This window comes from Rhipicephalus sanguineus, chromosome 5 (assembly GCF_013339695.2).
Source record: "Rhipicephalus sanguineus isolate Rsan-2018 chromosome 5, BIME_Rsan_1.4, whole genome shotgun sequence".
Lineage (NCBI taxonomy): Eukaryota > Metazoa > Arthropoda > Arachnida > Ixodida > Ixodidae > Rhipicephalus > Rhipicephalus sanguineus.
Genome location: NC_051180.1, coordinates 89,734,233 through 89,748,017, shown reverse-complemented (window position 1 = coordinate 89,748,017; position 13,785 = coordinate 89,734,233). Strand labels below are relative to the sequence as shown.

Here is a 13,785-nt window from a genome sequence, read left to right as displayed (position 1 = left end):
ATACTAGTCATCGCAACTATAAAACATAAGCATTCATAAATACAAAATAAAAAACCACACATACCAAAAAAAAAAAAACAGGGCAACATAATAACAATAAGCACCACCGTAATATTGCTAGACAGTGTCGTATATGCGATAATGATCTCTTTTTTTATTTTTGTGTGAGAAATAAGAATTTAAATATTCTAATGTACCTAAAAAGTTCATCTACATTGTGTACATGCACGAAACGGCGAGAAACTACTAGAACGCTGCAAAATGTAGCCCGACTGTAATGCCACTAGGCGCTGTGGGTAGGTAATATGAATAAATAAAAATATAAGAGAGAAGCAAAGAACATAAATACACAGAAGGTGCAGGAAAGCGGCTACAACATGGCCGCTACGCACATGGCCATGCCGTTCTCGATTCCTCTCATTGCCTTTGCGCTTGCCAATTTGTTGTCCAGCTTTTCCCTACGCATATGTGTTGCTGTTATTTACAAACACGCATGTGGTGGCGCGCGACCGCCTCGACGTGCTGGAGTTCGTAAGCGCCGTACTTTTCTTTATATTAAACGCTCAATAGATGGCGCCAGCACTCCATCGGGGATGAAAATACGAGCTGTTCCATGAAGTCAGCGCTTCGTTCAAATATGCTTACAGTTGGAACAATGCCGATCACGTGCTGGCACGTGTTCCGAGGAGTTCCCGTTCATTTGGCGACAGCTAATCACGCAAGCTCACGTTAAGGAGACAGGTACATAAAACATAATAATACATAATACCAGCGTGCACACAATGCTCAGCGGATTATCGACTGAGGATCGCTACCTTGTTAATAATGCACACTGTCACTACTTCACCCTCTCGGCAGCATCAAGTTCGTGCACTTCCTCGACGCTCAAGTCTGGTTGGCTCGCTGAAGCCACTGTATAACCGTAGCTAATCTAGGAACATTTTTCAGGCAAGTACCTTAAATAGAAGTGTGTAGTGTCCCTCGACACAGTGATGCACCGCACAATACACACAGATCAATTCAATGCGCACTGTGTGAAAATGGGTGCGACGTTGTGTGCTAAATCGAAACCATGGATCGCGCGCGCACTCATGAGCTGGGTAGAGTGTGCTCCTGCCTACCTGCGTGAAATGTCCTGTGGGAAGGTCGAACTGGAATGGGGAGCGCGAGGCGTTGGAGAAGAGAGACACCTCGTCATACCAGCGCCGCACGCAGCTTTCCCAGTCCGGCTGTGGATTGTGTCTTGTGGTCCTGTCGAGGCACAGGTTCTGGCCGACGGCGGTAAACTTATCTGCAAGTATAAGAGCACGGCGTGTGTTCACGGAGGGCGAAACAATTGTTCCTTGCAACCCAGCTTTACTGGCAGTTCTCACATCTTTACTTAGATTTGTACCGAACAGCTCTCCGTGGAAACTTAAGCTTGGTCGATCGTTCTGCATAAGCTGTGCTCGCCGTGTATTAAAAAAAAATACGCTTAGCACGGTGACCTTTGCGACTAACTTCCTTTTCTGTAACTCCTTCTCAACTTTGTCTTGGTAGTTATCGCTATAGGCCCGGCTGGTGCGATCGCTTTTGTTCTCGCCAACATTATTTCACTCATAAATTCTTTAGAAGTGTGCACCAACACATGAGAAAGTGATCTCTTTTTGCACGTATGATACAGTGAGTAGCATTTTGCCAACCCATGCACGGAAGTACGATCCAAGAGGAGTAAATTAACTTTGGCGGCTCATTTATGAGTGCCTAGTGCTCAAGTCAATTAAAGATGACCACCTCTGTTAATGTTAACTAACAACCATTAGACGAAAATTAGCTCCCGCGCGATGACACATCCGGTAATACTTCAAACATGACGTCATTCCGTGCACACACTTCCATTTCGTCATGCATGATATTGCTATTTTGTGCTACGGAATCCCTGCCAAGAGCGTTGAGGGATCGCGGTTAGGTTAAGAGGTTATAGGGCAGAAGCGTTTGTGTAAGTGTTCGTTAAGAGTAATGGCATCGCGTTGCTTCACTTGAGCTCTGAGAGACAAAAAAACATGGCTGATCCCTCCGTCATAGGAATCGGTAAAACACGAAAGTTAAACGTGTCTTCACAGAAGTAGTGCTTATTGTGTAGTGATATATGAGAGCTTGTACAATGTCTATTCGTGTTTGGCAGCTATAGCACCGTTTGACGTGGATGCACCCATGTTGACAGCATGTCTCTATCGCGACGACTAACGGCTATGATCATTATTAAACCGTTGTGGTAGCTGACGGTGTGAACATATATTTGGACACAGCGAATCGTGAATCCCGCGTAAGGATGATATCAACAAGCTCATAATCAACACTGGTACCCGGTATGCGCTTCTTCAAAGCGTCGTCAATTAAGGAGAGAAACGGCACGGTGTGCGCTTTCTAGTAATGGGTAGCCGACGCCTGTCCTCATGCATACATAACACACACTGCGCTTCAGCAACACGGGATGTAGAGGTTCGTATCCTGAGCCGCAAACGCGTGCGTCCCGCTGGCCTCTGTCTGGCAGGCGCGGCTCTCGCTCCACCAAGGCACGACATTCGCCCGTCGAAATCGCGTCCTTTCTGCAACGCATATTGCAGCAGTTTTGTTAGTCGGTGCTCTCGCAATTGAAGCAGTCGGCCGCGGAGAAATCCCGTTGGTGCACGTGGAAACTGCACTACTCCGATGAGCCGACGCACGCTAATACGAAGCCAAAGGCAAAGAACGTAACTGCGTCAAGGGTGCCTCGGCGACGCCAGCGCGGCCAGTCTACCTCTCTGGTATCGAGACGCTTTAACCATTACCTCCGATATCGCTTGCAATCTCGGAGGAAGCGCTAGTAAGTGTCGATCGTAAAGCATTACTTCTTGTCACACCTCACAGACGGCGGCACCGCCCCGCTCCGCCCGCTGCGAAAGAGAATGTGTGAAAGATATAAGGCGCGTTCGCGCCGCACCTGGCGTATCCCGAGTTAGCTTACTCGGTAGCGCGTCGGGCGCTTGCCGTCGCGGCCGCAACGTCGTGGGTTCGATTCCCAGCGGTGGGTACCTTTTCCTTGGTTTTTTTTCTTTCTGACCCGTTGGCGTCCATTTTATTAACGTCATATCCGTGACGGATGTACTTGGTGGACCCCGGCATAAAACACTTTCGTGTTAAAAAAAAAGAATAAACTCGAAGCGTTCCTCTATGAGACGACGTGAATAATGAAATGTTTGCCCATACTTTCGTTACTGCGGCATTTTGTCGGGCAATATTAAACTCGAGGCAGAGTAGCAGCCTTAGACACCATGAACGCTAACTTTCAACAAATGTTTTCCTGTTTCGAAACTGGACAGGAAACCATGTGCTAAGCCTCCTTCTTCCTTGTCTAAGTTTTGCAACACTGCTGCGCCGTGGTGTACATAGAAGCCCAAAATAACTAATATGAACCTTTCAGTACACGTTGTCTAATTGCTTTCCTGTGAATCTTATTGGCTGCAGAGATTAGGCAATGGTGGCTGTAAATTCGTACGCTCGTTGAGCACTTACCCATTGATCGGCATGACGGGCAGTCGTGCTCGAACTGACACAGGTTGGCATGCGCTTGGGCCACCCTCGCCAAGTCATCGTCCCACTCCTGTGTCGAACAAGGCGAAGGTTTCAAGTAAGAGAAAACTTTGTAGCCAAGTCAGGCACGCACGTAAGGAAGACGCAAAAAGTGCTGTTAAACTGTGTGAGAGAAAAGCAGCGGGCGGATTGAAGAGCTGGTGATTTCGTTTATACCTAAAAATTGCTTACTTTCAATCAACTCTTAGTATCCATTGTACAATCACGAAGCAGCAACATAAAAGACACACAAGAACTGTTCCAATGCATTCCTTAAGGAAAGAAAAAGGTAGAAATGCCTCTTTCTAAGCGAGAAAGCTTCGGAATACTTAAGATAATATGTAATACTTGATAAGCAGAATTCACGTATGAGCCGATCTGGCGCAGTGTACAATTTCAGACAGTCTGCAGAACTCAAAACGCGCATTAGGAAGCGAAGAGGAAACGCGGAAAACACTGTTTACGATCCGCGTGGTCATTAAACGTGCGACCGGGGAATCAACAGAATCGCATTAGACAGAACCGCCCCTCTGCGTTTCGTCGCCGCGTAGACGCGACGTGACAGGCTCCTTTTTCAACTTCACTTGGCATTTACCGTGCCAGCGGGTCGTGCCGAAGCTGGAATCGAAGTTGGCACGCACCTCCAAATGGGCGTGCTTTTATTTTTTTTCTGTGCCGGGGACTACCTGGCCGTCTTGCATGGCCCACGAGGTCAACCTGAATCAAAGGATTCTTGGTATGAAGTCACGCGCTTTACCTCCAAGGACGTGCACCTCGTGGGCTTCTCCTACAGACCTCGCACGAGATCAATGTAGCATACGCGATTATACATATGCATAAATCGCTATCCTTTCCTTCAGATAGTTCTATACTTGTGTACAGTATGGTATCCTTCTAAAGGTAACCCCCTGCCGGTAATCAAGCGAAGAGTGACGCTTATTGCTCGTCCATACGGTATTCGACTGTATGCATCCCTTGTCCGTATACATGTCACATGCCATCTTCAATCGATGACAGAGTTAGAGTGTAAGAGTTGGCCGTGGTGTACGTAGGAGGATTCAGGAGATGGTTTCTTTTAAGCTTAGTTGTCAACTTCTATTATACGTACGAGAGAAACAGCGGAGCGATAGGCAACCCGCCAAGGTGGCAGTGGTTATGATGCTCGACTGCTAACCCAAAGGTCGCAGGGTCGAATCCCTGCCGGGGCGGCCGCATTTCGATGGAGGCGAAATGCTTGAGGCCCGTGCACTTAGATTTAGGTGCACGTTAAAGGACACCAGGTGGTCAAAATTCTCGGAGCCCTCCACTACGGTGTCGATCATAATTATATCTTGATTTTGGGACGTAAAACCCGAACAATTATTATGTAGCACTCCACAACCATATTCCTCCAAATATTAGTTCGCAGTGCCAATTACGCTCGAGCTCTTGTCCTTCCTGTTTAGCATTCGCGCGCGATAAAAATGAGATAATGAATTTTATTTTCAAGAGTTGACACGATATACGCGACCAAAAGTGCGGTAATTTACGTGGTATTTCTACTCGGCTTGCTTTCAAATGCTAGGAATCCTCGTCCGTGTCCGGGTGCTTTAGGCAAGCAAGTTGTGTTTGCTTTCCCGTACGGAGATCGGTGTGTGCTCTTTGACAAGAGCGTTATGCACGCTTTCCGGACCTACAGGGCGATAACGTGAGCGACTGTGCAAACGCAGAGTTAGGGCTCCCGGTTTTGCGAGTGCCCGCATTCCGAGGCTATCACTGACTGCCTAGCGCTTCCGGGAAAATCTCCAAGAACCTTCTCTCTCATTTATAAACAGCGCTGAGCCGTTACTGAAGTTTCGAGCTAGGAATGCCGCGCGGCGTTCACAGGTTATATGACGTTACTGTGATAATTCTAGTTAAAAAAACTAGAAAACTATAAGAACGGTCCCTACATATAGCATGCAGTCGGACTGGTGCGGAAGGCTAACCTGGCGCAATCGACTAATTGATTGCAGTATGATGCAGTACTTTCCAAATGAAATGACAGCACGAGAGAACTATGAAAAACGATGAGCACATCACTACATTCCAAGCGGCAACCTAAGTGCTAAACTAATAAAGGTGATCGATTATAAGTATCCGATAGTGGGAAGTACGTTTTTTTCGTACATCGCCTTGATAAGGACACGCAATAAACGATACAGGCGGTACGACGCTCATTAGCAAGCAAATCTTAAGTGCTACCAAGGTGCCATTCATTTCTTCGTAAAGTCCATCAATGAAGGAGACGAAAACTGCTCCAGCGGAGACGGCTCTAAGCACAAACTGCTTTTACGGTAATGTCAGCAACCATCATACGGAGGAAAACGCCGCGATGGCCAGCTTTTCTACCGAGCAAACAAAGCTCACCTGCTAGTCCCCATCGCTGTCGGCGCATTGGAAGTGTGGAGGGGCGGAGGCGTCGCAGGCACACAGACAGGGGTGCCAAGGTCGGCTTACCTCACCAGCGCGCATTGTCCCGACTCGCAAAATGCCTTATGAGGAAATCGAATTGCAGGCTTCGTGTCACGCTTTGTCTCCTTCCTATAAAGCTGTATATACACACGCTCTACGACGCGCATATAGACCTCCTCGATAGCGCACGTGGTCGAAGGGCTAGCCCATTTCGAAACTCTTCGACTCGGGAATCGCGGCTAGCGGGGCTGTTTGACAAGCCCATTTGGCCTAGTAATCACTGGTTCAGCTGCGAGCGACCATGAAAAACGCTATGCTTCGATGGAAGGTGTTTGCGAGCTTTGGAATATGGGAATTGCGACGAGCTGTGCATGAAACATATCGAAATACTATATCCTTAGAAGTGATGCCGCTGGGAGGTTGCAGGAATTTCGGCAATCTGCTACGTGAATGAGGAAAAAATGTGGCTTTGGTCGAGCAAGAAGCTTATAGAAACTGGTTAAGAACGTTAAGACAGCTGACGGAAGAAAGTACTGACATGTGACGGAAATTTCTCGAGAAATGTTGCATTAGTGACCGCCTTTTCGCCCTTGTGGTTAACCTCCGTTCACAATAGATGCGCGAAGGCGAGTCATGAAACGCACGAGCTGTTAACTTCAGAACCGCGACATGTTTATAGGCGGTTGCACACCGTAAAATCGTGGAGTCTACCAGTAGTCACTCGTTCATGGACACGCCAGATAACTGCATGCAAGAAAATGTGGCAATCAGCATCGCGATTTCCAAACTTCGTTTGGTTACAAAATTGGAGTTTAACGTCCCAAAATTGCACGGTGACGTCTAAAAGGAGAGATCAGCTGGAGTGCTTCCAGACGCATCTAAACACACGATAATCCAAGATGCACCCAAACACACGACAATCTTTGCAACTGCTTCATATTAAATCCACGAGTCGAACCCGCTACCTCATCAGCGGCAGCGCCAGGATATTTTACGGGAAGAGGGGCACCCACGGTAAGTGAGTTATGCGCTGAACTTATGCTTTGAATTTTGACAATGTTTGCTCTTTGGGGGGGGGGGGGGGGGGGGGGGGAAGGGGGGTTGCAGGCAAGAGCTATGGAGGGGCGGCCGCCCCTTCGTGCCCTCCCCCCCTCCCTGGCGCTGCCCCTGTACCTCACGTTAAATATCATTAGTCCATAGCCACTGAGCCAACAACGCGAGCTTTTATAGTATTGCATTTAGCCAGAAAAAGTTTAGTTGCAAAGCTAACCCTCACTCTCTTGAAGCTGTCTGATCTTGTTAGATTTTTTTTTTTTCATTTCACGACCATGCACGCTTCCTTACCATCTCGAGCATGTTGGCTGCCGGCGGCATGTGCGTCTCGTTTCCTCCCGCGATGAGGCTACGGTAGTGATTGTGCAGCTTGAGAATGAGCTGCTTCACGTTGTCGTCGATGCCCGCCACTTGAATCTCACACGCGGGCTCCTCTCTGCACATGGTGTGGTTCTGGCTGTAGCGCAAGAAGGTCTCGCTGCAGTTGGACGTTATGATCGGCGCTGCCTCGCCCTTCGGAACAGCAGTCAACAGTAGCAACATCATCAGCGATGGCAGCAGTAGGAACAGGTACCGCGCAATTTGTAGCCGCATAACGGACATCCTCAGTGTGCTGCTTGCTTAATCCGGGCCAAATGAAATCTGAAAGAAAATATGCAAAGTGATTACCAAACGTTACGCCCAGAGATTGAGAGATTGATACCGTGTGACGACTACCACAGATTATCCAACTCTGCAGCGAATCTTCAAATGTCGTGCATACGCGCCATTGGGTATGCGGCCGAGGCTTTTGGAATTGCGGGTATGAAGCAACACCGTATTACAGCTCATAAAGCTGTGTAGAGAGATAATGAGTGGCGCAGCTTAGCGGCCCTTTTGGCTTCAAGGTTACTTCAGCTAGATAAACATAATTGTGCAGCCCAGCAATCATAGCTAGTTTATCATGCATCCAAAATAGGAACACTCACGTACGACCTTCATGTAAAATTTGCAATGCGGGTCAATATGTGTTTTCTAAGTATATATAGGCTATCCTAAGTTCGGGGCCTGCAAGGTCTACTTTTGTATTACTGTAGTCACACGTTAGATTTCAGGATTATCGAAATCAGCGATCACTGAAAGTCACGAGCCCAATTTGTTCCCTTAATGTAGCTCGAACAAAGGCAAACATGCAAAAATCAATGGTCAAGTTTTAATGATCATTAAAGATGAGCGTGCGAATAACGCGGCACAAGCAATCCATGTCACAGTTTGAATGATTTACAAAGTCTGTCACCCGCCGCGGTGGTCTATTGGTTATGGTGCTCGACTGCTGACCCGAAGGTCGACGAATCGAATCCCAGCCGCGGTGGCCGCGTTTCGATGGAAGTAAAATGCTAGAGGCCCGTATGTTTAAATGTAGGCGCACGTTAAAGAACACTAGAATGTCGAAATTTCCGGAGCCCTCCACTATACGGCGTCTCTCATAATCGTATCTTGGTTTTGGGACGTTAAACCCCAACAGTTATCAATATTGGAGTCTGTCAGTGCAATTTTTGCTCACTCCAGGAGCATTGCCATCACACGCGGATGTCACGTTAAAACGCCTCGCTCAGAATCCCGCTCCAAATACTCACATGAACGGTTGCCGCGCTGCCTCTGACGCTCTCGGCCGGCCTAAAATTGCCCGTCTTACGTTCTTATCTTCGAGCCGTGGCTATGCGGCAAAAGTTAGAGGAGGAGACGAACACGGCGTCTCACTGATAGGACGCACACGTTTTCTAAGGCATGGGGTCGGTGACGAAGATAACCGAGTGTTGTGCCCGTTACAAATTCAACAAACAATGGAAGCTTTCACCGTCCGGCAATCGATATCGGAACTGTCGCTGCCACCTACCTGTGACGCCTGTGGCATCACCGTGAGATAAGAGACGGGAAAAAATGAGCGTGTAGTGTCGACTGAATGTTACTCACACGTTTTAGCGGATGTGAGTAACGCAGTGACTAACTAGGGGAGTGGATGCTGATTTTCTGCTGCTCGAGATGCCAGTACAGCATTTTATAACAACACGTAAGTGGTTAATCTTTAAGATGGCATTTAATATATAATTAGCCATCGCAGTCAGTGTTATTTGATACATTGAATATTGACGGTTCTTTATACAATATAATGCCCATAAATATACGAGCCCGTGAGCATGCTTTTAGGGACATCAAAATTAAGTAGCTCCATTCGTATTTTAATACCCTCTTCATGACTACGTCCTCGCTAGTGAAGACGCAACAAGTGCATCTGGCAAGATGGCATACAGTGAACAACAATAACAGTAATGCCTAACTATTTACTCGGCTGAATTAACCAGCTGCAGGAGCAGACTCGGAAAGCGCCACTGGGGCCCCACGTTTCATTTCGAAACAAATATCTCTGCGCTACAATAAAGAAGTGAACTGAAAACACGCCGACGAGAATCATTCATATTATTACGACTCTGACGCACGACCGTTTCAGCGACGGCGCAGTATTTTTTCCGCTAACCGGCAATCATCACATGCGACGCGGCAGCATTCATTGGCCACGAAGAGGCGTCTGCAGAGGATACACGCCTACCCGATCCCGTGTAATGACAGGGGGAGTGCTTCAGTTGAATGCGTGCCGCGCGAGTAATGATATCTCGAACAGAACAAGCCCTACACGTTTTCTGTACCAAGGTGCGATTACGGGGTTAGAGAAGTATTACGGGAGCTCAAACTTCGCAGAAACAACCGAGAACCTTTCGACGCGCTTGTCATTTGAGCAAGAAGAAGTCACGAATGCGATGAGGTTATAACATGTACGCAGGAGGGCTTTGTGGTAATTACAGCTGGATACTTGTAAGAGAGAGCGAAGACAGATCTAATACAGAACTTAAAGAATTTAGTTAAAAGCATTGGCATCTGACACGATAAAACGCATGTACCAACATGTGCAGACGTGACACTTACGTTACGCAAGGTGCGCATGCCGTTTACGCAAACCTACGAAATGGAACTGAAGAACTAAAGCTTAAAAACAAAGGTCTTGTTTACAGGTACGTTACTTGTTTACATGATACAAAACGTAACCAGTAGTTGCGTGCTGTTCCTGTCTAATATTGCCACAATACGACATATCGATCGAGAAACTATGGTTTTTCATAGTGTGAAGGAATACACGTGGTGACGTTTTCTGTTTATTTACATGTTCTTCGATTCGGTCATTTATCTGGGCGGCCCCGTTTGCCGCACGTATTCTACAGTCCTGGATGATTTCACATAACCTGCAGTGCGCTGCATACAGCGCACCACAGGTAAGGTGCTTATGTTGATGGCATATTGTGTAACTACATACGTTGATGGATATTATGTTGATGGTATATTGGTATAATTACATACGTGCACGAACACAGTCACACGTGTGTCGGCTGCTATGCTGTAAACAACGCAAGCACACGTACCCCGTTCTCCGGGAGGCAGTTGCGTCACATGTGCTTGGTGGACCGTTGCAGCGCACGCCAGAACACTGGCGGTGTCACTAGCTTCGTCAGCGTGGAGCACAATAGGAAAGGACGTGTACTATTCCACACAGTCGGAGGAAACACTTGTAGTAAACACACTGAATCATTTCCGGGTTTTCCATACTGTGCTGACAGAGTTGTTTTCAAAGTAAATTGTAATGGACAGGTGCCCCGTCATGACACTATGAAAGCTTAGTATGGATTACATGACACCTAGCACCTTCGTATTTACGGGGCCGTGGAACGTTTAACTTATCCGGAATTTCACTGTCTGTTTTGGTAGCTGTCAGTGGAACTTGGGTGTTTATCATATTAGTTACGTGGTTAGAAAGGCTAGTTTTAATTTAAACAGCGAGTCATGAGCACAGGCGCGTCATCAAAGAATAAGTCTAACTTGCTGCTTTGCCAGGCCAAGAAATCCTAGAACGTGCCGCAGCAGCCTTTAGGTCAAGTGTCACAACGAACGCCAGTTATACGTTTGCAGCCGCTTTCGCAGGTCCGTTGTCCCTAAACATTGCCTTCGTCAGCCTCAGCTGCTTTGACTTATTAACGGCACCCCCAAACAGTTTGCTCTTATAAGTGTCGTCGTCTTATTAGGTATGAGACAAAGACCAGCGACTGGACAAACGCAGGAGTCATCATACAATCAATGCAGTTCATAAATGAACGTATAAGTACCACCGGGAAAATGATATAAAAATTTACCTTAAGTCCTAGTTCAGGCCGTAAGTGTCGAGCCTCCGCGATCTCAATTTTCGGATGCGGTTCTAAGATATTTAAATACGTGCACTTTTCCCAGCGAGTGGTATTTCAATATGGAAAACGCGCTACTCCACCCACACCCGCTCTTTTTCCCACATACACACACACACACACACACCGTCAAGGAAATTAAAAAAAAAGATGTATAGCTCGTGCATGAGGCCTTTCCGCGCTTTGTACAAAAACTTCATGCAGGACAGTTTTATGATCGTTCTCCTATTCATGGCGTGCTTACCACCTGGGAAATTGAAGTATTCGTTCGAAACCTCTTTTCGCGCTTATGCTGACTGAAACAGCTTATGCATAAAGATGACTAGCTACATTTTCGTACAAGCGATTTTTCCCTCGACATGCAAGGGCTGAGGTAAGCGCGACGCTCATCGCATCCGGAGTGGGAAACGAAGCCCACTCCCTTGTAGGAAAACCAGATAAACAGACCGGAAGGAATAACTAAGGCTTTGAATAAAACGACATCCATGGGACCTCCGCCGTCGGGGAAGTCTTATGTTCATGGATCTCAAATCTGACTGATGATGCGTGCGCGTTCCTAGAAATGAAAATTATGAGCCGTTGAACCTCGTCCAGCCTCTTCTCTCCTCTGGTTCAATAAACTTCAAGGCTAACGTCCTGTAAAAGCTCGTCTCCTAGCGCTAGAAACACGCCAATGCGTCTTAGATAAGCGGAACGGGCCATCGTGAGCTGACCCTCCTGCGAAAACGCGCCTTGAATGTTTATGTCTGCTTTGCTGAGTTTTTCCGCTCCAAGCAGTTAAGCAGTATGGTGGAGAGAGAGACAGAGAGAGAAGAAAGAGAGAGGAGAAACAGAGAGAGAGAGAGGAGAGAGAGAGAGAGAGAGAGAGAGAGAGAGAGTGCGTGTGTGTGTTTAGGCGCTTCTCTCGGCACCTTGATCTTCTTGTCATTTGCATGCAAGGAGATCAGAGTTGGCAAACTGGGAGCATCATCGTATAGCTAAAACGAGTAATTTAGGAACATTAGCGCTTTACCAAGAAAGCCATGGCCCTCCTGCGGCATGATACGATACTCGAATGTATTCTGTTTGTATGGTTAAGAAAACAGAAGCATTTCTGACGGGATTGTTGCACAACGACATAATTTAACTTCTATTTGTAGTCAACATGGAAGTAAGAATCCGCCTTTCAAGATTTTGGCGCATCATTACATAACTTACTACCTACACGCGAGAACCACAACGACACATTTTCGCCGCATTCTGGCGTTCGCCAGTTCCCGACATTATTCGCCAGTGATTCGGTGACATTTCCCCTGTATCCTTTAAAAGTACTCAGCTTCGTGCGAACATGGCTGAAAGTTACCACCGTCATGTTGAACCACTCCACGCTTAGAAACTAAAGCATATATCCACCTGTGACCACGGTGAAGCATCCTGGTTCCAGCGAATCGCTGAACTGCGTTCTGCGATACAGCTGCAGCAGGGGAAGTTTACTTTATTTGACGTAGTTTAAAGCCCTAACAAAGAAAAAGACGGGCAGCCAACATGAAAATACATAACGGTCGTGTATTCACTCCTGTCAGGTTCTCTTACTGTGCGTCCCGCTTTATATAGCTCCAGAAGTATGCCAAAATGGGAACCCAACTATCCCAGCTTTCTTTCTGTGTAAGCACTGTTGTATGTATGTTATCTCTACGAGGAGGAACTGAAAGCGCGGAGCTTGATTGTGCGTTGTTTAGAACCTATTTACTGCGAGACGGTTTAGAAGAGAACGAACATGTCATCCGGAATTCGATCATTAAATTCAGGCTTCATACTTTATGAGTGAATTAACTTCAGAACTATCCTAAGTTATAGGGAATTCAGGTACTAGCAGTTCAATGCCTGGCCAGATCTACGTAGCTGAAAAAAAGCGGAAGCGTTTGATGCTACGCACAGGCGGGCAGCCATACACAGCAAAGGCGGCGGCGATTCACACACGTGCATGCCGGCCAAGCCAATAAAGAATACGCGTCAGACTGTGCGTGATGCTCTTAGACACACACATGCACCCGACTGGAAACGCTGTCTATCTGCGCAACGGTGGAACCGACGGTCTTGAATGCGACGTTTCTTTCCCACATGACAAGTCAATTATAGGCCGTGGACGAGGCAGCTATGTCGGTGAAAGCCGATGGACATTTTGAAATTCTGATTGTGACACGTCGCGCGAAGCTTCAAGCGTGTGCCCGTTGATGTGCCAGAGCGTTCATAAGAGAGTGAGAAAAGAGAAGCGTCAATTGAAAAAAAAAATATATTTGCCTAAGCGAAGAAAGAACAGAGTGACATTTTCACAGCAACCTTGAACAACCTGTGCCAACTTCTTAGGATTGATAATTCGCCGGTAAAACCTGATGTTCCGGGCAAACAAGAAATAAGCGGGAAGCTAACGCTGTCATACTCAGCAAAGTGAACATTGCAAAAT

The 13,785-nt window shown here is 47.0% G+C and overlaps 2 protein-coding genes across 5 annotated transcripts in view; one reads left to right on the top strand and one right to left on the bottom strand.

The window, feature by feature from the left end:
* Positions 1-13,785, bottom strand: part of LOC119393978 (CRISP/Allergen/PR-1) — a 329,781-nt gene that overhangs the window by 7,646 nt on the left and 308,350 nt on the right. For 2 of the 4 annotated variants that reach the window (XM_049415575.1, XM_037661191.2), the window contains exons 2-4: positions 7,369-7,719; positions 3,535-3,622; positions 1,122-1,291 (exon numbers count right to left, since the gene is read on the bottom strand). The exons of 1 other annotated variant lie outside the window; for it this stretch is intronic. In XM_049415575.1, coding sequence (XP_049271532.1) covers positions 1,122-1,291; positions 3,535-3,622; positions 7,369-7,680 — 570 coding nt within the window. In that variant the 5' untranslated portion in view covers positions 7,681-7,719. Of the gene's footprint in view, positions 1-1,121; positions 1,292-3,534; positions 3,623-7,368; positions 7,720-8,693; positions 8,713-13,785 lie in introns of those variants that run through there. One more of the 4 variants, XM_037661192.2, reaches the window with a different exon arrangement.
* LOC119393983 (ubiquitin-conjugating enzyme E2 Z) overlaps positions 1-13,785 on the top strand; it is a gene marked incomplete in the record, with an annotated part of 162,269 nt that overhangs the window by 42,229 nt on the left and 106,255 nt on the right.